The sequence below is a fragment of the Nerophis ophidion genome, linkage group LG08 (assembly GCF_033978795.1).
Source record: "Nerophis ophidion isolate RoL-2023_Sa linkage group LG08, RoL_Noph_v1.0, whole genome shotgun sequence".
Classification (NCBI taxonomy): Eukaryota; Metazoa; Chordata; class Actinopteri; order Syngnathiformes; family Syngnathidae; genus Nerophis; species Nerophis ophidion.
Window position 1 is genome coordinate 41,291,422 of NC_084618.1, and position 22,592 is coordinate 41,314,013.

Genomic DNA, 22,592 nt, shown 5'->3' on the forward strand with positions numbered 1-22,592 from the left:
AATAATTATTCGTTTAAGGGATTAAACAACATGGCCTGGACCCGGATTTAAACAAGTTTAAAACTTATTCGGGTGTTACCATTTAGTGGTCAATTGTACGAAAAATGTACTGTACTGTGCAATCTACTAATAAAAGTTTCAATCAATCAATCAAAAGCCTTACACTCACTACCTAGTAATAACTCATTGACCCATTGTCAATGATTATAAACCTTTGAGGATATCTATATTTCATGATTGCTAGCAAGTTTCGCAAAGCATTTTAGCCTGAGGTGGGTAGAGTAGCCAGAAATTGTACTCAAGTAAGACTACTCTTACTTTAGAGAATTATTACTAAAGTAAAAGTAAGGAGTAGTCACCCAAATATATACTTGAGTAAAGGTAAAAAGTATGTTGTGAAAAAACTACTTAAGTACTGAGTAACTGATGAGTAACCTGTTTGTTTAATGATGACGCAACAAGTAATGCACAAAAACATAAAAATAGCAATGAACAAATTCAGAGCCAGGAATATATATTAAGCAACTCAAACAATAATACATATTAAATAATATATATTTGGTTTTACACTGTATTGAATTTTTTTTTTTACCTTTGCAACCTCATTATATTATTGGCTAAGTTTTATAAAGTTAAAGTACCAATGATTGTAACACACACACTAGATGTGGCGAAATTATTCTGTGCATTTGACCTATCACCCTTGATCACTCCTTGGGAGGTGAGGGGAGCAGTGGGCAGCAGCGGTGCCACGCCGCCCGGGAAATTATATTTATAAATGTAAGTTTCTCAATACCCTACCTGTTTTTTATGCCGTTAAAAAAGATTTAGAACTCTACATTAAAACACTCTACCTCTAACAACCAAAAAGCTGTGAAAACTTAAGTTATTTATTGAGATTGAGTGAGCCTATGGCTTTGCACTTTGTTTAATTTATATATATATATATTTGTTTGCATTCTATTTTAGTTACTTTGAATTTATAACACCCTGGCGCTGTTTTGTATGGTTTTTAAACTGTTTTGTACTGTTTTTGTACTTACTTTGATTTTTATTTTCAACTGTTTGTAAATGTTGAAATGTATAAATACTTTATATTAAAAAAAAGTGCAGTGAAACGCAGGCATAGATCCTACTTTGAAGGTCTGTCTGACAAACCAAAACAAACAAAGCGTGCATTAACAGATCGATAAAAATCAGTAGCGAGTAGCGAGCTGAATGTGGACAAATGGAGCGGAGTAAAAGTAGGGTTTCTTTTCTATAAATATACTCAAGTAAATGTCTGTGTTTCATTAAAACTACTCTTAGAAGTCCAATTTATCCCAAAAGTTACTTAAGTAGATGTAACGGAGTATATGTAGCGTGCTACTACCCACCTCTGATTTTACCTTGACCAAATGTACATGACTGTATTTATGGCTGTAGAATTAGTGCAAGATAGTTTGTTTTCTACTAATAACAGGCGCAAACTGACAGAATCCTTCTAATAGTATGATCTGAAAGTACAATTTTAGTGTCTGATTGCATTTTTTTTAATTTTTGGAAGCCCTAAAACTATTTCACAACTTTGTGTATAACCTCGCCATGCCAGGCACAGAGAACCTATTGATGTTGGGTGAATATGTGTGGAGATCTATTATGTATGGCGGAACTGAGTACCTACAGTACATTGGCCTAGACGGGTTTGAGTCTGAAAAGCAATGGCAGGACAAGGAAGAAAGAATGAGGGGGAAAAGAGTGACAAAAAAGAATGAAGGGGGGAGGGAGGTTAGTAGAAAAAGGGAAGCGACAGAGAGAAGTGAAAGAAAAATGACTTGAGGGATCGACGGCGCTGGAATAAAGCAAGCGGGAGAAAAGTATCATTGCAATGGCCAGGGGGAGGCAGGCTGGGGGGGCTGAAACATTTGGATGTTGGAGAGAGAGAGAGAGAGAGAGAGAGAGAGAGAGAGGGGAGGATGTCACCCATGGCTGCCACTCATCACTCACAGCCTAATGACGCCGTTTTTTTTCCCCTTCCCTCCCTGCCGTGGGAGAGGGACGCTATGAGAGGAGAAGGCGGGAGCGTAGTCCAACCAAACGAGGGTCACTCAGAGTTCACAACCTCCAGGTGGGACTCTCCTCCACCAGGGTATTTGTGCCCTTGTGACCACTATTTGGTCCGCAACTGCGATGCTCTAGCACACGTGCTACAATATGGTTAAAATGTGTTTTGAAAAGTTTTACATAAACCTGCATGCTTACGAAAACACAATAATATATTTGCAAGGCCAATAGAAACGCAAAAACACTTTTCCTTATTGTAATCCAAAAGTGTTTTTGAACGGCCATTTTTATTTTAGTAGTGTTGTGCTTGTGCGTGGCAACACGTCTTTATCCTATATAGACAAACAATAAAATAATAACTCACACTTTGAGATGTGTTTTTAAATTAAATGTTTTAAAACGTCCAAAATTAAATTTTTCAAAGTTCTTATTTGAAAGTGTTTCATTAGCGATCCCTTATTGAGTATGAATTACTGTACTGTCGTACTTTAGCAAAAGTTCAAACAAACTCACAAAATAAAACACACAAACATATGTTTTAGACTGAAAATCCATGCTAATTTTTGCGAAAATAGAGCTTTGAAGCCTGAAAATAAAAATCCAAAATGGCACTTTTTTCCTGCACTTTTTATTTACGTAAACAGTCTCTTAGTTAATGGTGACTGTCTTTTTTATTTCTGAGTCCCTATGGTAATACAAGTTTTTTCAATCTTGCTAAAGAAGAGGACATAAAACCACACACAAAAATAGCAACCTTTGGTTACAATTTGTTTACAGCATATAATAACATAGAAAACAACAGATTAAACAAATGTGGTTAAAATTCGTCTTGCAATCACAAAATACTTTTTTTGGGGGGTTGGCTTTTCCTCTCTGGTTTTATCTACAAGATTACTGTTCATTCCCTTCATCTTTGAAGTTGACTAGTACTTTGGTCACCATTTTTTGTTTGTTTTAACAGCAACTATGTCATTTTCCAACACTGTGCTTTGAGAAAACCCATTTTGAAATGTTTGCACTTACTAGCCTGGAAATACAAAAACAAGCATCCAAAACAACCTTGTTCCCTATGTTTTAGTCCTGTAAACAGCCCCTTGGTTTCCTTGTTTATATATATGAGTCGAGTTTAGCACGAGGTGAAATTACATAAAAACTTCAAGGTGTCTTCTTGCGTGTCACTCGGTTGTTTATGTGTTTGCTGACGGGAAAAAACATTTCCTTCTGGGATTGGCTAGCTTCTTATCCCAAACTTTAGATTCACTCGTGTGTGCGTGTGTGCTCCGCTTGTCCTCGTAGTTTCTGGGAAGCGTCAGCCGTTTAAAACTCAACCTATTTTTTTTTTCTCTCCCACCACCACCATCACCGCCGCCTCCTCGCTCTCCTCCTCGCACCAAATTTGGGGAACAGCTGGGGCGGCCATGACGATGATTTGTCTCCTTCTGCCCGTCCGCTTGACAGCTTCAGAGCACGCATGCACACTCGTCCGCCATCACTAATAGACGCACGCACGCACACTGTAAGACACACAGCCTTATACAGAGGCCATGTTTTTTCTGGCCGCTGCCAAAACACGGCGATTTCCTTTAAGCTGGGGCAGCCATACATCAACGTGGGGCCTCCCAGCCCGGATGGCAGGGGCTGACAGAATGACACGTGTCATTTATCAAACTAAGGGGCTCTGCAGAGGGGGGATTCAGACGGCCGCGTGACAAAGCCCCCACAACCGGAGGAAGAAGTCCTGGGATACATGCACAAAACCCACTATCTTAACATAAGTAAACACCCACGTTTCTCGACAAGTTGTTTAAAAAGTCTGTTTGAATAAATTGGCTGGATGGTGAGATGCTAACGGAGAACCTAATAATACACGTTCACACACATAGGCACATAGTCAGCCAAACATTACGCCTACAACCATCTGCACAAAAAAGCAATGTTAAAATATATTTAGCTTTTTGTTCACCTTATGAACACTAAACTGAAAAGGGACTTTTCAAACTTCTGATCTGAGTATGTAGATGAGAAAACATACTGTATGTTCATTTTGTATATGCGTGTGACGTATGGTATGATGCAAATGGTAACGGGACGTTTGTTTTCAACATAGTATGTATGCTGTACAGTTTATTTTTGTGTACCCAGAAAGTAGCTTAACAAACGAAAACATACTTGGGGCTTCATGATTTGTTACAGGGGCCCTATTATGCAAAATATATATTTTTTTTACCTGATGGTACCTGCCTGTGTGTATTTGGGATCTGCGTAAGTCCTAAAAATTTGAAATCAAACTGTGGAGGCATTGCAAAGATATTTATAGAACAATATTGCCTTCCTTCATACTTCCTCCAGACGGCTGGTTTGGAATTTGCTCTGACTTGTGATGCATTTGCCTTATGTGACGTCAGCGGATTATCCATGTATGGCAGACATTTAGTCAAACATCCAAACTGTGCTACAACATCATGCCGACGATGAAACCCAATGAAGGAAAATGCTCTCGTTTGTTTTAACCAGCGCAAGTCACTACACTAACTTTCAGCCTCCTCTGAAGTAAAAAGTGCCCTACTTTTAACTTTTATGATCCCTGGCAATGTGCCTTCAACTGTGAAGAAGTCGCTTTTCGTGTGTACAAAGACGAGTTGACTGCTTCAACCACAGACTTTCACAAAACGATGGATTTCCCCCAAAAAAAACTCCTTTAATTGCGGGCTCGTTGACTAATATTTACAGCAATGGAAGAGACAATGAAATGTTAAGTAATAACAGTAGGTTAGAAATGTGTGACTAATATGTTAGCAATGTTAGCTCAATGTCTTGTGTAGCTAACTTCGCCTTCTACTGTAAGACAATAGCATCCCCCTCCACCATCAAAATTAAAAATGATCCTTCTAAAAACGACTTAAGATGATCACTGCCTTCTGTGTTTGGCAGTGAAGTGAATTATATCTATATATCCCTTTTCTCCAGTTACTCAAAGCGCTTTTACATACAGTAGTGAAACCCGATATCTAAGTTACATTTATACCAGTGTGGGTGGCACTGGTTGCAGGACACAACAGCAGTGACTAGGATGGCGGAAGCGGGGATCAAACCTGGAACCCTCAAGTTGCTGGTACGGCCACTCTACCAACCGAGCTATACCGCCCCAATAGACCAGTTAATACTATAATCCGTTATTACATTCACGAAATGGTGCTGCCCGTCACATGGATAACTGTATTAGCCAGCTCAGGCCTCTATTCTTTACAAAGGTTCAAAGCAGCAGTGCGGTGTAAGTATCAACATCATATATCATGTACATCTAACAACACCGCCTCTCAAAACGAACTGTTTTTGAAGGCAATTAAAATTGGGTTGCAGAAAGGCCTTTAAAGCAACATTTTGACCAAACAACCCCCATTACATGTTATAAACATAGACAAAAATGAAATGTTTTTAAAAAATATTAAAAAAATAAAAAAAAATCATGTTATGACCCCTTTAACTGGTTAGTTAGTCGCTATGTTTTTCTCTTTTTGTTTTAGTCACGCTCGTTCTCCGAGTAGCATCCAGTCTGTTATACCCAAAGTTTTAGGAATAAGTCACTGCATAGCAATAAGAAGCCTGCTAACATCCATCCATCTATTTCTTACCGCTTTGTACCTTTCGGGAGTGTGGGGGTTGCTGATGCCTATCTCAACTGCATTTCGGGCGGAAGGTGGAGTACACCCTGGACAAGTCGCCACCTCGTTCAGCCTGCTAACAATACAAACAAAAATATTGAACTTTTTGGTTTAAGAAATATTAGTAGATGTTATTTCCCTTTGTCGTTTTGGACATGAAGAAACTGTTCCCAAGCCTGAGAATGTGAATGGTATAGTCAACTTTTGTTATTCCTTAATGAGTACAGTACGGAAATTGCAGTGAACCGTGACATAGCTGCTAATGAACGACAAAACTCTTGTTTTTCGGAGGCATTTAGTTTTTTTGTTCCTGTTAAAGCCACAACAAAACCAATTTGTCCACTCACTATTCAAAGGGCGGAAGCTCGTACATGAACCAGCAAGAACAAAAAGACAAACATGTTAGCTTGGTTATGCTTATATATTCCATCCATCCATCCATTTTCTACCGCTTATTCCCTTTCGGGGTCGCGGGGGGCGCTGGCGCCTATCTCAGCTACAATCGGGCGGAAGGCGGGGTACATTCATTTACTTATTTATATGCCGCTTGAGTCGCAATAGAACCATTCTGCCTACCCTAGAATCAAAGTTGGTACAGTCTGTTTGTCCTGCGTCACCCTCAGTGAACTAGGAAGTGACCTGCTAGCGTAGGGACTAAAGAAACAACCGTGTGTACAGCTTTAAGGAACGACCAATGACTGCCTGAAATTTTTTTTCATTGACCCCACAACATTCCCACATCTCTTCTCCTTCATTGCGTCCTCCCTCCGTCTTTCCTACCTCACTCCACCCCGCATCCCTCCTCCTCCCGCGTTTCCCTCACCCCTCCCATCGTCTACTCTTTCAACCACCCGTTCATTTGTCTTCATAAGCCTAATTTATTCACTCGGCCAGATGCAAGCTGACACACATCACTCTCCCTCCTACGCTGGGGTGACGCACACACGTAGGGCGCACACCTGACCTCCTGGCACACACACACACACACATCATGTACTGTATTACCTCACACTCACCGCTTAAACCCTCTTAGCCCCTCCCCTTTTAGCATTCCTAAAGATGGATAGGGGTTCATAGTCAGGGATTGTAGACATAGTTCCATTAATATGTGTGTGTGTGCGTGTGCGTGTGCGTGTGCGTGTGCGTGTGCGTGTGCGTGTGCGCGTGCGCGTGTGTGTCTATGAGGAGATAGTGGGCTTTTTTCTTTTTCTTTTTTTTGTTCCAGAGCCGTACAGCCGTTGGTTGTCTGTCCGCAGTCGGATATTGTGCTGTGTTGAAGGATGGCTTCCTCTCTTCCTGCCTTGCTCCAACTGGGATGCATTCTCTCAGCCAACACACACAGAGAGTCAGGCATACACAGTCGCACACAGACACAATTAGCAGGAGATGGTTACAAATACTAGTGCACGTTAAAGAGCGAGTATCAGTAACTGTTTTCATGCTGATGTGCAATTCCTCCTAATGTTGGAACAACACAGTCCAAACTTTGCCTAATGGAACGTCCTCAGCCTTCAGCAGCACTTAAAGAGGGAAAAAAAACAGTGAAAATGTGCCCATGCATGAAGGATAATGGCTTTCACGTCGCACAATTGTCAGAATTTCCCCCGGTACCACATGTGCTTGAACGCGCTAAAATATTTGGGGACGATTCGCCACTTGTCCGGAGCGGTCTTCCTCTAGGAGATTTTCTGCTCTTGTAATTAATTTCCCAGAAGTAATATTATGTTTTTTCATGTGATTTTTTTTATTTCTTTATCAATTTCTTTCATCCATGTTTGAGGAAAAATTATGTGGCTTTCCTGCTTATTTAGGACAGTTTATTTTGCAGATGCCTGCATCATCATTCTCACATCAGTTAGACTTGTTGGCATGTTTGCTCATGAGACAAAAGTAGCGCCTTGTGAGAGCGCTATCCTTTAAGAGTATAGTTTATTAGCTTAGCATTTAGTTTAATTTCTTTTCTTATGCCAAGACATAAAAATTGTTCGCCACAAAAAATGTCAGGAGGCAAAAGTATGCACTCCATCAATCGTTTCCGTCACATTACCGTATTTTTTGCAGTATAAGTCGCTCCGGAGTATAAGTCACACCTGCTGGAAATGCATAATAAAGAAGGAAAAACATACAGTATATAAGACGCACTGGAGTATAAGTCGCATTTTTGGGGGAAATTTTTTTGATAAAACCCAACACCAAGAATAGACATTTGAAAGGCAATTTAAAATATAGAATAGTGAACAACAGGCTGAATAAATGTACGTTATATGACGCTTAAATAACCAACTGAGAATTATTTGATATTTTACGGTAATGTGTTAATAATTTCACACACAATTCGCTCCCGAGTATAAGTCGCACCCACGGCCAAACTATGAAAAAAACTGCGACTTATAGTCCGAAAAATACGGTAGCTTTGCACTGACTACCTAGCTAACAAATTTAACTACTTCAAGATGTCTTTACTTCTGATACAGCAGATGTTTATTGCACTAAATGTGTTAAATCCTTGTTATTCTTGGTAAGAATGCAACATTTGGCTCCAATGGAAGTTGTCTGTGTGCATATATTTGTGCTAAAACTAAGCCAACAACCAAGCTAATAAACCCTTTGACTCAAGATGTCTTGTTTTTAAATAAAGTAGTTATTTAGTATGCTAAAAAATTTTGCTAATCGTCTACATGATTTAAACGTGCATCTACTCTCTGTAACTACATTGTCGGGTAAGTTTCAGCCATGTTTGTTGCCTTGTTATTGTTGCACGCTTTGTTACGAGTACGCATAGTTTTCCCCGTTTTTATCAAAATATAAGTATAGATGTCAACATTATGTATTGCCTGAAAGCTTCATTAATGATTGCTGCCCTTAGTAAAAGCTTAATTCTTTTAGGTTTTGCTCACATTTACTTTCTTTTATTTAAACTTCACAAAGTTGGTGGTTTACGAAACACTCGTAGCAAAAATGCATTTTAAGAACCCTGAAATAAAAAGTTAAAGTTAAAGTACCAATGATTGTCACACACATACTAGATTTAGTGAAATTATTATCTGCATTTGACCCATCACCCTTGATCACCCCCTGGGAGGTGAGGGGAGCAGTGGGCAGCAGCGATAAGATAGAATAGAAATAATATCAAGATAATACTTAAATGAGAAATACTAAACGTTAAAAGTATATCAAACAAACCTTGAACAAAGTGATTACTGCAAACTTGTGTATTTTTGACTCTGCTTCTTTGGACTAGAGTGCCATTTTTGTAAGCTTATTTTCTTGTCCTCATTTCGTAAAGTCTTGACATCTTTCAGTCTTTTTGTTTACCTCTCGTGGAAGGCTAAAGAAACATATAAACTTTTCCAGATTTGAACTGTTCCAGCCTAAAACAACACAAGTATACAGCATTTTAAAGGCAAAATAGTGCCCAGAATGCTCTGACAACTAACACTCGCTTGACCACCACTTCAAGCCTTACATATTTACTTAACCGAACGTGACATGTCTTTTTTTTTTCTTTATTATACTCAGTGTTCTGTTAAACCGTTAAAAATTGTGAGATTAAATGTGTATATGGTTCCTAAAAAAAGCTATGCATGCAATTAGCTTTTTGCGCTAACCTAACTAATCTTGCCAACAGAATTGATAGCCCAAGATGCATTTTCTCTTTTTATTGCAATAAGTAAATGTGATCGTCCATTATCTTCAAAATAAATGTTGATTTGCTTCCTAAAGAATCTGCTTTGCAAGTGACTGTTATAATACCAACTAGTTGTGGCTACATCACAGCTTTGTAGTTAAAAACAGTGACTCAGCTTCCTTTGTCCAACGTTGAAAGTCCATTTTAATCACACTTTTTATGCTTTTATATCAGAAAATTGTGTCATGGCCCCCCAAAAAAACCTACCCGTACATCGCTGCAAATGTCCAGCACAGACAGTTTTTTTTGAGGATTTATAGAGGTGTTGGCTCTGCTCGCGAGCGTTGTACGAAGCGGGCGTCCTTGTGTGAGTTGCAGGGAGGGCTGACAGCGCGGTGAAGGCTGATTGATGGCTTATTGTGCAAGCGGACTCGACTAGACCCGACTGGTTAGGTCGCGGCCCTGTTGAGGCTCTCTCATTTTCTTCTTTAAATACTTCCCGATGTTTCTTTTTTTTCCCTCTCCGTGTGAATCAAACCTACACTATGTATTTTTATACATCCCATCAGTCATCCTTCCTTCAGCTTTGTTTTCCGTTCCTTTTGTCCCATGAGTCATCGGGTTTCAGCCTCCCTTTCATGACGTCCAGAACCATCAGAAACACTGGATACGCTTTACTTCTGTTACTGTATGTAAAAACCTGCCCTTCAACAACGTAATTTCCCCCTTGTGGGATAAATACAAGTCCATCCTATCCTATCTTTGCCGTACAGTCGGGTCTTTTTTCTTTTTGATAAGTAGCAAACCAGTTTTTTTGTCACTGAAAGAAAAAAAAGAGTAAAACTTAAAAGCTCATCTAGTCTGTAGGTCTGTTGAGGATTTTCCGTTCTCTATTGTCCACACACGCGTTAGTGATTTATGGTAATTATCCATCTTTGGGGGTCATCCGTCAACTGCTTGTTGCTAGGCGATGGCAGCAGATGTTGTTTGGTCGGGGAGTAGACTGTCTGGGGCAGCACAGGTGAAGTCAAACTGTGCGGGAGAAAATATGAAACATCAATGTCAAGATGGTCCATTCTCTATGTTAATTTTAAACTTAACCCTTATTCCGAGTACAGCATTGCAAGCAAGCCCATCTGTAATAAACTACACTTTTTTTTTTTGCCTTTGACACTGTTTTTCGACTTAAAAAAATCAGAGGAGTCACATGACTTCACTAAAGTGTTAAAATACACTGTTATGGTTTTGTATGTTTTGGACATGCTCAACAAGTTACAACAACACATGCCCAAAAAGGAGTAGCAAGAAGCCCAGTGGATTTACCCTGCAAGGAGTAAGATGTCTCATTTCCATGTCTCAACAAATACTGATTTTTGGATCTTTTTTTTTACTTTCTGCGTTTAAATGTCACCATTTATAATAAGGATAACAATAGTAGAAAATGTATAGCAATAGTTAGTTGTTATAATACAGTGTTGAAGGGAAAGAAAATTATTACTATGAAAATATTTTTGAAAATCTAAATATTTTTGATAAATAATTATTTTGATTTAAATTAAATACATTGTATATAGATAATTCAGCTAGTACCGTATTTCCCGGACTAAGGCGCAGTTACACCGCTGCTGCTCCCCTCACCTCCCAGGGGGTGATCAAGGGTGATGTGTCAAATGCAGAGAATAATTTTGCCACACCAAGATTGTGTGTGCCAATTATTGGTACTTTAACTTCAACTTTAAAATCCTTTTTTTTCTCAAAACTCGACAGTGCGCCTTTTAACCCGGTGCGCCTAGTGTAAGGAATAAGTTTGGTTGAGCTTACCCACCTCAAAGCTATTTTGTATGGTACATGGTGTAATGATAAATGTGACCAGTAGATGGCAGTCAAACATAAGAGATAATGCGCCCTATAATCTGGAGTGCCTAATATCTGAAAAAAGATCAAAAATAGACCTTACATCGGCAGTGCGCCTTATAATCCGGCGCGCCCAATGGTCCGGAAAATAAGGTAAATAGAAAACAAAGATTATCCAAGTCAATCAAAAAATTAAACACAGGGAAAAAATATCATATATTAAAGATAGTACTTTAACAGTCATTCTCTTGTTATCACTTGATTCCAAACAACTCTCTGTCCTCTTCATATAATAAATAAACACCCAAGTTAAAGTATTTACAAACCCCGTTTCCATATGAGTTGGCAAATTGTGTTAGATGTAAATATAAACGGAATAAAATTATTTGCAAATCCTTTTCAACCCATATTTAATTGAATGCACTACAAAGACAAGATATCTGATGTTCAAACTCATAAACTTTATAATTTTTTTGCAAATAATAATTAACTTAGAATTTTATGGCTGCAACATGTGCCAAAGTACTTGGGAAAGGGCATGTTCACCACTGTGTTACATAACCTTTTCTTTTAACAACACTCAATAAACGTTTGGGAACTTAGGAAACTAATTGTTGAAGCTTTGAAAGTGGAATTCCTTTCCATTCTTGTTTTATGTAGAGCTTCAGTCGTTCAACAGTCCGAGGTCTCCGCTGTCGTAAATTACGCTTCATAATGCGCCACACATTTTCGATGGAGACAGGTCTGGACTGCAGGCGGGCCAGGAAAGTACCCGCGCTCCCTTTTTTTACAAAGCCACGCTGTTGTAACACGTGCTGAATGTGGCTTGGTATTGTCTTGTGGAAATAAGCAGGGGCGTCCATGAAAAAGACGGCGCTTAGATGGCAGCATATGTTGTTCCAAAAACCTGTATATACCTTTCAGCATTAATGGTGCCTTCACAAATGTTTAAGTTACCCATGCATTGGGCACGAATGCACCCCCATACCATCAAAGATGGTGGCTTTTGAACTTTACGTGGATAACAGTCTGAATGGTTTGCTTCCCCTTTGGTTGGGATGTCACAATGTCGAATATTTCCAAAAACAATTTGAAATGTGGACTCGTCAGACCACAGAAAACTTTTCCACTTTGCATCAGTCCATCTTAGTTGATCTCGGGCCCAGAGAAGCCGGCAGCGTTTCTGGATGTTGTTGATAAATGGCTTTGGCTTTGCATAGTAGAGCTTTAACTTGCATTTACAGATGTAGCGACCAACTGTATTTAGTGACAGTGGTTTTCTGGCCCGTCGATGTTGAAATCCCAAAATTTCTTGCAATTGCACTTTCAGAAACGTTGTTCTTGACTATTTGCTCACGCAGTTGTGGACAAAGGGGTGTACCTCGCCCCATCCTTTCTTGTGAAAGACTGAGCATTTTTTGGGAAGTTGTTTTTATACCCAATCATGGCACACACTTGTTCCCAATTAGCCTGCACACTTGTGCGATGTTCCAAATAAGTGTTTGATGAGCATTCCTCAATTTTATAAGTATTTATTGCCACCCTTCTCAACTTCTTTGTCACGTGTTGCTGGCATCAAATTCTAAAGTTAATCATTATTTGCAAAAAAAAAAATGTTTATCAGTTTGAACATCAAATATGTTGTCTTTGTAGTGTATTCAACTGAATATGGGTTGAAAATTGTTTGCAAATCATTGTATTCCGTTTATATTTACATCTAACACAATTTCCCAACTCACATGGAAATGGGGATTTTACAATACCTAGTTTCCAGAAAAAACAAAGTCAAACATGAGCATTGCAAATATATTAATGACAAAATTGTGTAGCTTGTCTCAGCGCTTTTTTTGTTTCGAATACAGTATGCTCAATAAGTTCCAAGTGTTAGGTATGGATAAGGCACTTAATGTTGTGTCCTCACTAGAGAGAGACCAACATGTCCTGTCATAAAATAAGCATCAGGATAGTTGGCTTCTTCTCCACTGATAATCTCGCCATTTTATTTACATTTACCTCCAATCCCTGCAGGTCAGTGACACACACTGATCAGGCTTGTCCAAATCAATCCCAGGTGACTGGCAGCAAATGCAGGTTCAGGTGACAAAGCGAAACGGTAGGGAGGAATAAAGATTGCCCGTCGTTCAAGGGCTTCTAAACTGCATGAAGGAAAAGAGGGGTTTTGTTGGGTGAATCAGCAGGGCTAAAAACAAGCGGGATTGGACATCAGTGCTGCAAATGAGAGGCGGAATTGGCCTACTGGTGGAGACGACATGAATAAATGAAGAGTGTGTGTTGGAAAAGTGAAGTTGATTATTTTCGCTGATGAGACATGTTGATTCAACATAGGACAAGTGCAGCTCCAGAGGCATTCGGACAGAGAATGTCATGTATGTTGCCTCTCTGTTATGTTTGGAATACTTTTGTAACTTTTTCCACATTTTGTTATGTTACAGCATTATTTCAAATTTTTATTAATCCATTTTTGTCCTCAAAATTCTACACACAATACCCTATAATAAGAATATGGAAAGTTGTTGTTTTTTTATTTATTTAAATCGTGCTTACTTATTAAAAATACCCAGAGAGAGATAAGTGGTAAAAAATGGATGGATGCAAAAAAAAAAATAATCACATTTGCATTAGTATTCACAGTCTTTGCTCAATACTTTGATGCACCTTTGGCAGCAATCACAGCCTCCTGTCTGATTTGAATTTGTTGCCACAACCATGGCACACCTAATTTTGGGCTGTTTCGCCCATTTCTCTTTGCAGTACCTCTCAAGTTTCATCGGAAGGGATGGGAAGCGTTGTTTTTTATCCAGGATATATCTATACATTGTTGCCTTCATCTTAGTCTAGTCAGGGAGGTGACCAAAAACCCAATGGTAACTCTGTCAGAGCTACAGCATTCCTTTCTGGAGAGAGGAGAACCTTACAGGACAACCATCTCTGCAGCAATCCACCAATCAGGCCTGTATAGAATATTGGCCAGGCATAAGCCAAAGTTCGCCAAAATGCACCTGAAAGATTATGAGGCCACGAAAAACAATTCTCTGGTCTGATGAGTCAAAGTTTGAAATATTTGGCGTGAATGGCAGGTGTTATGTTTGGAGGAAACCAGGCACCGCTCGTCACCAGGTCAATACCATCCCTACAGTGAAGCATGATGGTGGCAGCATCATGCTGTGGGGATGTTTTTCTGTGGCACGAACTGGCAGACTAGTCAGGATAGAAGGAAAGATGAATGCAGCAATGTACAGCGACATCCTAGATTAAAAGCAATGCTTCTCATTTAACCTGATGGAACGGGAGAGGTGCTTCATTGAGGTAGGGCGAAAGAGAAATGGGCGAAAATGCCCAAATTTAGATGTGCCAAGCTTGTGGAATCGGATTAAAAAAATACTTGGGGCTGTAATTGCTGCCAAAGTTGCATCAACAAAGTATTGAGGAAATGCTGCTAACATGTGATTTTTTTTTTTTAATTAGTTATACATTTTCAACAATAAAACTTCACTCTGTCATTAATATGTATTTATTGTCTTTAAAATGTTGAAAACAAAAATGAATTTATTCTTTTTTGGAATAAGTCTGTAACATAACAATGTAGAAAAAGTGAAGTGCTGTGAATACTTTCCGGTTGCACTGAATACCGTCACAGGGCATTACTGTCAATGGCATTTGGTATTTGTTTACTAAATTTTCTTGGGATTTGGATAAACACCTTAAAGTCTTTTAAATAAATATGTGTTCCAACTAATAGGGTTTATCAACAGCACCACCATGTGATGTATTTGGTAGAAAATAATAGCTCAGGTAGTAACACAGTACGGGTGTCATTTTTCGCAAATGTTCACCTTTATATATACAGCCTTTCAGGAGTAAAGGAGTTAGCCTCCATATCTTTAGTATACACGCAGGTGTGTGAATGAAGAGGACATTGTGTGAGGACCTCACGCATGTCCCTTCCCTGAGGGAGGGATGGTGGTGTCCCACTGCAGTGTCACCTGTCTGCAACAGGAAATCCTGGACTGTACACAACAATAGTGACAGGCTGCACACAGATGGCTTCTCTTCTTCGAGGTTAACCCCCTCTTCACGCACAAACACACAGGACAAAAGCAATCACCACACCAACTATACACAAAATCTCAGTTTTTATTTTTTTAGGCTATGCACTATAGCTTATATTTAATACAGAGCCACCCTGCAATTTCAATATTCATGTGTACACACTAGCTAATGTCTTTGGATGTTCTCATTCATCTAGGTCATTGCAATCTAAGGGCATTCAATCTAGACCAGTCCAAGTCTAAAACAAGATTTGACCAGTCTAAGGTCTATGAGCGTGAACTGATAAAGCCTACTTTGACTTCCAAGACAAACCAAAGAGATTGAGAGCCCTGAGATACACATTAGTTTAGTGCATAATAGTTGTTTTGGTCTTGTTTTTGAAGCTGTGTCCTTAGTCTGTGTCTATCTGATTCTCCTCTTTCTGTTGTCATTCAAAGACCCAGTGGGCATGGCCAGCATATGACACTTTTTGTATATGCCCTGGAGCAATGGAAATTAAGCCCCATGAAGTAGTTCTAGCAACAAGTGGTAAATGTGAACAGGAACCTGCATGACCGTCTAGAAATTACAAAACTAAACAAACACTAATGTTATCTATTGCTGTCTTAGCGGTGGATGCTGCAGTATTATACTCCGTAAGTCTCCACTTTGCTGCACTTTGCCCTAAGTCGCCGTCTATCTATTTCTTATACCGCTTGTCTTCATCAGTATCCCGGATGAGCTTGACCCTGTCCTAAATTACCTCAGACGAGAGGTAGGGTCCACCCTGGACTGGACACTAGCCAATTGCAGGGCACACTCAGGTCTCCTCTGGGTTAAAATAGTTTTGTCCTATGGGTGTTTTCCGAGGTAGTGCTTTTAAGTGAAAACCCAATCTCACCTAAAGAGGTGAGCTAAGTCGTACCATGCTGTAGAAAGGCAGCACAAGTGGTTGATCCACCAACATTTTAAAAATATACTTTGTTGGGTCTATAGTTTTTCCTACATTTACCCTACTAGTGAAAAACACATTTTTTTAAAAATTTTTGACTGACAACCACAACACAGTACCTCCCTTCTCCGTTTTAATCCCTTCTCCCCCTTCCTCCCTCTCTATCTTTTGTTCTGGATGACGCTCCAAAGCCGCCACGTCAGCATCTTTCCCATCTCTGGTTGCCTTATTAGCCGGAGGTGGCACTTGCAGCTTTTTAATACGCAGATGGTAGAGTAGAGGGGGGTGTTTTGTTGTGTGTGTTGTGCCCCTCCCACCTCTTCTCAGGCTTGGACTCTCTCAAAAGATGGACTGAAGTGCTTCTTGTGTATTTGTTGTCAGCTAAGCTTTGTCTTTAACCTCCTCCTTTAATGCGTATTTGCTATTATAAGGCTTGTCTGCACTCGATGTTGTGAATGGCCCAATTTAAGCCTGCTGTGTGTGTAATTAGAATGGTTCATTTTTAAGACAATAAAAAGAACAAGAAAGATGTGTGTTGAGTATCACACACAAATAAACTGAAAAAGGGGCTTGCAACTGTTGAATCACCAGCTTTTCCCAGGCAGCTGTGACTGGCACCTCACACACATCAGGTATTATGTCCACTCCCATTATGGGATGGAGTGCAACAAGCTGTTTGAAGCTGACAGCACATCTGCTTCCTCGCTGGAGACTCATTCTGGCACCTCAGACAAGCATCTTACCCGGGATGGATTTGGGGAGGCAAAGGAGGGAGGCAGGGGGTTGCCTTTTTATATTCAAACCCCTTTTCCCCCCTCTTGTCTCTTGGAAATATTTAGTTTCTGTTGCTGACAACATAACGTCATAAAAAGCACCCCTCTTGATGGCGGCGGTGTCGTCAGGGAGCACGGGCAGCAGCAGCAACAACGAGGCTGTCATGTCCGCTGGCACTTTCCTTGCATCACGCTGGGAAGACTTCCACAGCTGCTGCCAAGTCCACTCCTTCTTGCCAACCGTGGCTTGGCAAGGCAGATGAAACTGGCATATTCCTCATTTACTTACTTGGAGCCTTGTTTGAATGAGTCAAATTGAGGAATCGTTAGTTTATAGGTATTTGTAATTGGGCGGTAAAATGTTGAAATGCAGACACTGTCCAAAAGTCTTCCCAGAAGAGTGAAAGCTGTTGTAGCTGCAAAGGAGTTCACTTCCTGTTGGTGCATTTGCCAAGTGTCGCTATACTTTTGTTGTTAGTTAAGCTCTAAGCTTGAACTTAACACTTGTGTAAAAATCCCAGACACTCTGCAAAAGTATTCCCAAAAGAGTGGAAGCTATAGACTCCATATTTTTGTCCCATTTCTTTCCCTGCAAGCTTAAAGTCCTAAAATGTTTTACTAATGGATAAATATTTCCACATACGAAATCTATTATTATATGGCAGTGGTGAACTCAATATTTACCTAATTTCCTGTTACCAAGTTATAGCCTAGTGTCCAATACTATGTCAGTGGGTCTCCAACATGTACAGCAGCTCATGGGGTAACTCTAGCTCACTACATGATTTTTGAGTACTCATTACATAGGGTCAAAAAATGTTTGCTGTGGCTCTTTTTTTACTCTTCTGTTCATACATATTTGTATTATGCATCTTTTTAAGTTAAACATAAAGGTCACATCCACACTTTTGAGTGGAGGTCAGATGTATACCTTTTAAATGTTGCCAATCATACCAATAAAACACAAATAGCTCAACTCCTTTTTTTTTGTGGAAGTAGTTCTCAGTGATGAAAGGTCCAAGTATAACTAACTTACTATCTTCATATTACAGTAGTAATATTTTATTTGAACAGAAGATAACCCATTTAGATCAAGCTATCTCTGGGCGGATCTTGCGTGAGAAGGGGGGTAATCATTTTGCAATGCAATCTGCTATATTAATGGAAAGTGCCACTTTATAAAGCAACTGACGCTGTGGTCAAAGTTGGAATTGCCACAAAACACATTTTAAGATAATTAACTTTACTGCCATTTGGCAGCTTAAGTTGCTAGTGCAACCCCCAATTTGTCACGTTTTATGTGTCAGATAAATTGTGATTAATGGGGCCATGTGAATCCTCATCCTACTGTACTCATATGACTCTACTACATACAAAATGATACATGGATAATTTACATGTATATCCGCTTCCTGTTTTCCAGCTTATGGCCTCGAAGATGATTTTAGCGGGGACAAGACTGACGATGAGGAGCACCTTCAGGATGACGGCCTTTCCCTGGACGGACAGGACGCAGACTTGTTCAACGATGAAGAAGACGGTCAGGATCACATCAGTTTCCAGAACTCGCCGCTCAGCAATGGCACCAACCCAGATGCCGGTTACGCCTCACCAGTCAGCACAGCCAGCGATCACCCTGCAGACCTCCAGACGTCACCCTCGGAGAAGCCAGAGGAGACCACGGAGTCGGTCAACGGCCTCTCCCTGCAGGACAGTTTAGCCAAAATGAAAGCCGTCTATGCAAACTTGATCTCTGACGCCTCGTGGTCTAGCATTGCTTTGGACATGTTGAAAAATAAACAAGAGGACGACAAAAACGAGAAAAGTGATCACAATAAGAGCAATGGGCTCCTCAACAATCACAGCCAGGCGAGCATGCCGCCAAAGAACAGATGTAGCTCAAATAGCACCTCCACTACCACGAACATGACCACCAGCAGTACAGCCGCATCACGAATGACATTGAGCAACAGCAGTGTCAACTCGGGACTGGCCTACGACTGGCACCAGGCTGCCCTTGCTAAAACCTTGCAGCACACTCCATACCAACTCCTTCCTGAGCCGAGCCTCTTCAGCACCGTGCAGCTCTACAGGCAGAACAACAAGCTGTATGGGCCTGTTTTCACTGGCGCCAGTAAATTCCGGTGTAAGGACTGCAGCGCCGCATATGACACTTTGGTAGGACTCACTATCCACATGAATGAGACTGGACACTACCGCGATGACAATAAGGACACTGAGGACGATCGTGGCAAAAAGTGGTCCAAGCCTCGCAAGCGTTCCCTCCTCGAAATGGAGGGCAAGGAGGACGCCCAGAAAGTTCTCAAATGTATGTACTGTGGCCACTCTTTTGAGTCCTTGCAAGACCTTAGCGTACACATGATCAAAACTAAACACTATCAGAAAGTGCCTCTAAAAGAACCAATGCCGGCCCTCACCTCTAAATTTGTCCCCCCTACCAAAAAGAGAACATTTCACGACTTAATGCCGCCTAGCTCCCCTGATTCCGTTTCATCGGGTATTCCTCTTGGAGAGACACCGAAAGACCAGAAGGCTATCAACCCTTATGTCACGCCCAACAACCGCTACGGTTACCAGAACGGCGCCAGTTACACCTGGCAGTTTGAGGCACGCAAAGCGCAAATTCTCAAATGCATGGAATGCGGCAGTTCACACGATACATTGCAGCAACTGACAGCACACATGATGGTCACAGGACACTTTCTCAAAGTCACCAATTCAGCTTCAAAAAAGGGGAAGCAGCTCATTTTCGATCCGGTCTACGAAGAGAAGATCCAGTCCATTCCTTTGCCGCCGACCACCACCAAACTTCCAGCTCCAAATGGGAAGTCCCATCCTGAATCCCCTTTGCAGCCGGAGGAAGGGGAGGAGGAGGAGGAAGGGCAGGAAGAGGAGGAAAATCAGGAGAGAGAGGATGAAGAGGCAGAGGAAGCAGAATCAGATGTAAAAATTAAAGAGGAGAAGGAAGATATGCCTGAGAAGCCTAAAAAGGGAAAACCCTACCAATATCTGAGAGAAGAAGACTTAGAGGAAACGCCTAAAGGGGGGCTAGACATCCTAAAGTCGTTGGCAAACACAGTCTCAAGTGCAATCAGCAAAGCCCAAACAGGTGCACCAACATGGGGAGGATACCCCAGCATCCACGCTGCCTATCAGCTCCATAGCTCCCTGAAGTCCTCATGTGCGCAGATTCAGCCTTTATTCAGCAACAACACATTAAAGGCGCCGCCCTCGGACTTGTTGCAGTGTAGCCCCACATCACCTCCCAACCACAGGAACAACAACATGCAGGCGATGGAAAAGTTAGTGGAAAAAGTAAGCGGAAAGAGTTCGGTGAAGGAGGAAAAGCCCTTAGAGAGGGTCAGGTGTCCTAAGTCATCACTGACAAACTCTAAAGAAAAACGGGCTTCGCCTAAACTAATAGAAGACAAGACCGAGTTAAGAAGCAAAGACTACCATCCAACGGAGATGAGAACCAACATAAAGGAAGAGGTGAAGTCACCAAAAAAGCTTGATGGAGATGGCTGCAATAACTTGAGTATCATCACTGACCACTCCCCTGAGCAGCCGCTAGTTAACCCTCTCAGCGCCCTGCAGTCCATCATGAACAACCACTTAGGGAAAGCCGCTAAAGTGACGACACCCTTTAGCGATCCCTTTGCTATGCTTTACAAGATCAACAACAAACCTGCTCCAGTGAAGGAGCCTGTGACTGAATACCAGAGTGACGATCAGCCCATGGATTTGACTAAATCAAAGGACACCAACGGAGGAACAACGGCAAGCCACAACGTTGACAACAGACAACCAGGTAGCAAAAGCCCACCTCTTCGGGAAAACGCATTAATGGATATATCGGACATGGTAAAGAACCTGACAGGCCGCTTGACGCCAAAGTCTACAACGCCGTCATCCATCTCTGACAAGTCAGACGTGGATGGTGTAACTTTCGAAGACAGCCTTGAGGAACTGTCTCCCATCCAAAGACGGAAAGGCCGGCAGTCCAACTGGAATCCTCAGCACCTTCTTATCCTCCAGGCCCAGTTTGCCGCCAGCCTAAGAGAAACCCCTGACGGGAAGTTCATCATTACCGACCTGGGACCCCAGGAGAGGGTGCACATCTGCAAATTCACCGGTCTCTCTATGACCACCATCTCACATTGGCTGGCCAATGTCAAATACCAGTTGAAGCGGACAGGCGGCACAAAGTTTCTCAAGAACATGGACTCCGGCCAGCCGTTGTTTTTGTGTGGCGACTGTGCTTCCCAGTTCAGAACTCCTTCCTCCTACATCCACCACTTGGAGTCCCACCTCGGGTTCACCCTGAAGGACCTCTCCAAGCTCTCCATAGACTTGATAGAGCAGCAGGTGGTCAGCAGGATGGATGAAAAGTTGTTATTGGGATTCCCAGAGGACGAAGGCGCTGGCTGTGTGAATCAGTGCAAAGTGTGCAATCGGACCTTTGTGACTAAGCATGCGATCAAATTGCACCTTTGCAAAACGCACGGCAAGGCGCCAGAGGACCATCTCATCTTTGTCAAAGACTTACAGTAATGAGCGAGGGCGCTTACTAGACGTGTATAAAGCATCACAGCACAGGTTGTCTTGAAAACATGCTAGCTTTATGCCACACCGTGGAATTAGTCACACATGCAGAACGGCCATAAAGGAGGAGCCCGGGGGGGTCGCACTGTTCCAAAGTTGAATTTCTGGCAATGCAGCCGCAGCACTACCATGTCTTTGACTGACTGTCGCTTTTTTTTGTTAACGCACTGCATCTTTTATGAGCCTTTTGGGAATCGTCCATCTGTTGTTTTTAAAACCTGGACCACGCTCCTTCTTTTCTGTCACGGACAACTCGCCTATTATTTATGAGATGGTTTGTGCATGTTTTCACGTTAAAGCGGAAATTGCGTCCCGAGTTAAAATTGAAATTGAACAACCATTTAAATGAAGGAAAATTGCTCTTCCCAGTGTAATTTAAGCAAGTGTAAATGACTGAAGACATAATCAGGCACGTGTTTGCCGTTAAATAGCAAAAAAAAAAAAAAAAGAAGTGTTTCTCTGGTAAAGTATCATACCTAATTGTTTGTACAGTATTTGCATTAGTTGTCAAATGAATGAAGTTACCGTATAAATAACCAGCAAGGACACTCTTGCTCTTTATTTGTACCGTGTGCATTTTTCTATAATGTTATTTTCTAGACAAAGATGGCTGAAAGTGTATAAAGTTACAGAGAAATGATCCCGTATTGGGGCTAAAGTGACAGAGAATAAAGAACACATTCTCAAGTTTATTTGCAATGATGTAATTTTATGTTGTACAATAAACTCCATGGTTTCAACTGCAACCTTATGTGCGTTTATACGATCATTGATAAGCAAGCTTTGCAAACCAGGGTTAAAAACACACAAGACTGAAAAGATACTAAAAAGGTGATTTCATTCAAAGGTTTCCAGACAATCTTCTATGAGTTGCTTCAAAATCTAAGTGCCAACTACTATGACTTCTCAGACATACAACTGCTTGGTGTCTGCGGTATTCTTTTAAATGAATGTTGCAAAGATTATCGAGCACCTGATTGACTTTGTTTTGTTTTTCATTTCCG

At 41.0% G+C, this 22,592-nt stretch overlaps 1 protein-coding gene across 1 annotated transcript in view; it reads left to right on the forward strand.

Annotated features, from left to right (window-relative positions):
- Window positions 1-22,334, forward strand: part of LOC133557784 (teashirt homolog 1-like) — a 58,467-nt gene extending 36,133 nt beyond the window's left edge. The window contains exon 3 of the mRNA XM_061908579.1: window positions 18,386-22,334. Coding sequence (XP_061764563.1) covers window positions 18,386-21,537 — 3,152 coding nt within the window. The 3' untranslated portion in view covers window positions 21,538-22,334. The remainder of the gene's footprint in view (window positions 1-18,385) is intronic.
- The last annotated feature ends 258 nt before the right edge of the window (window positions 22,335-22,592 follow it).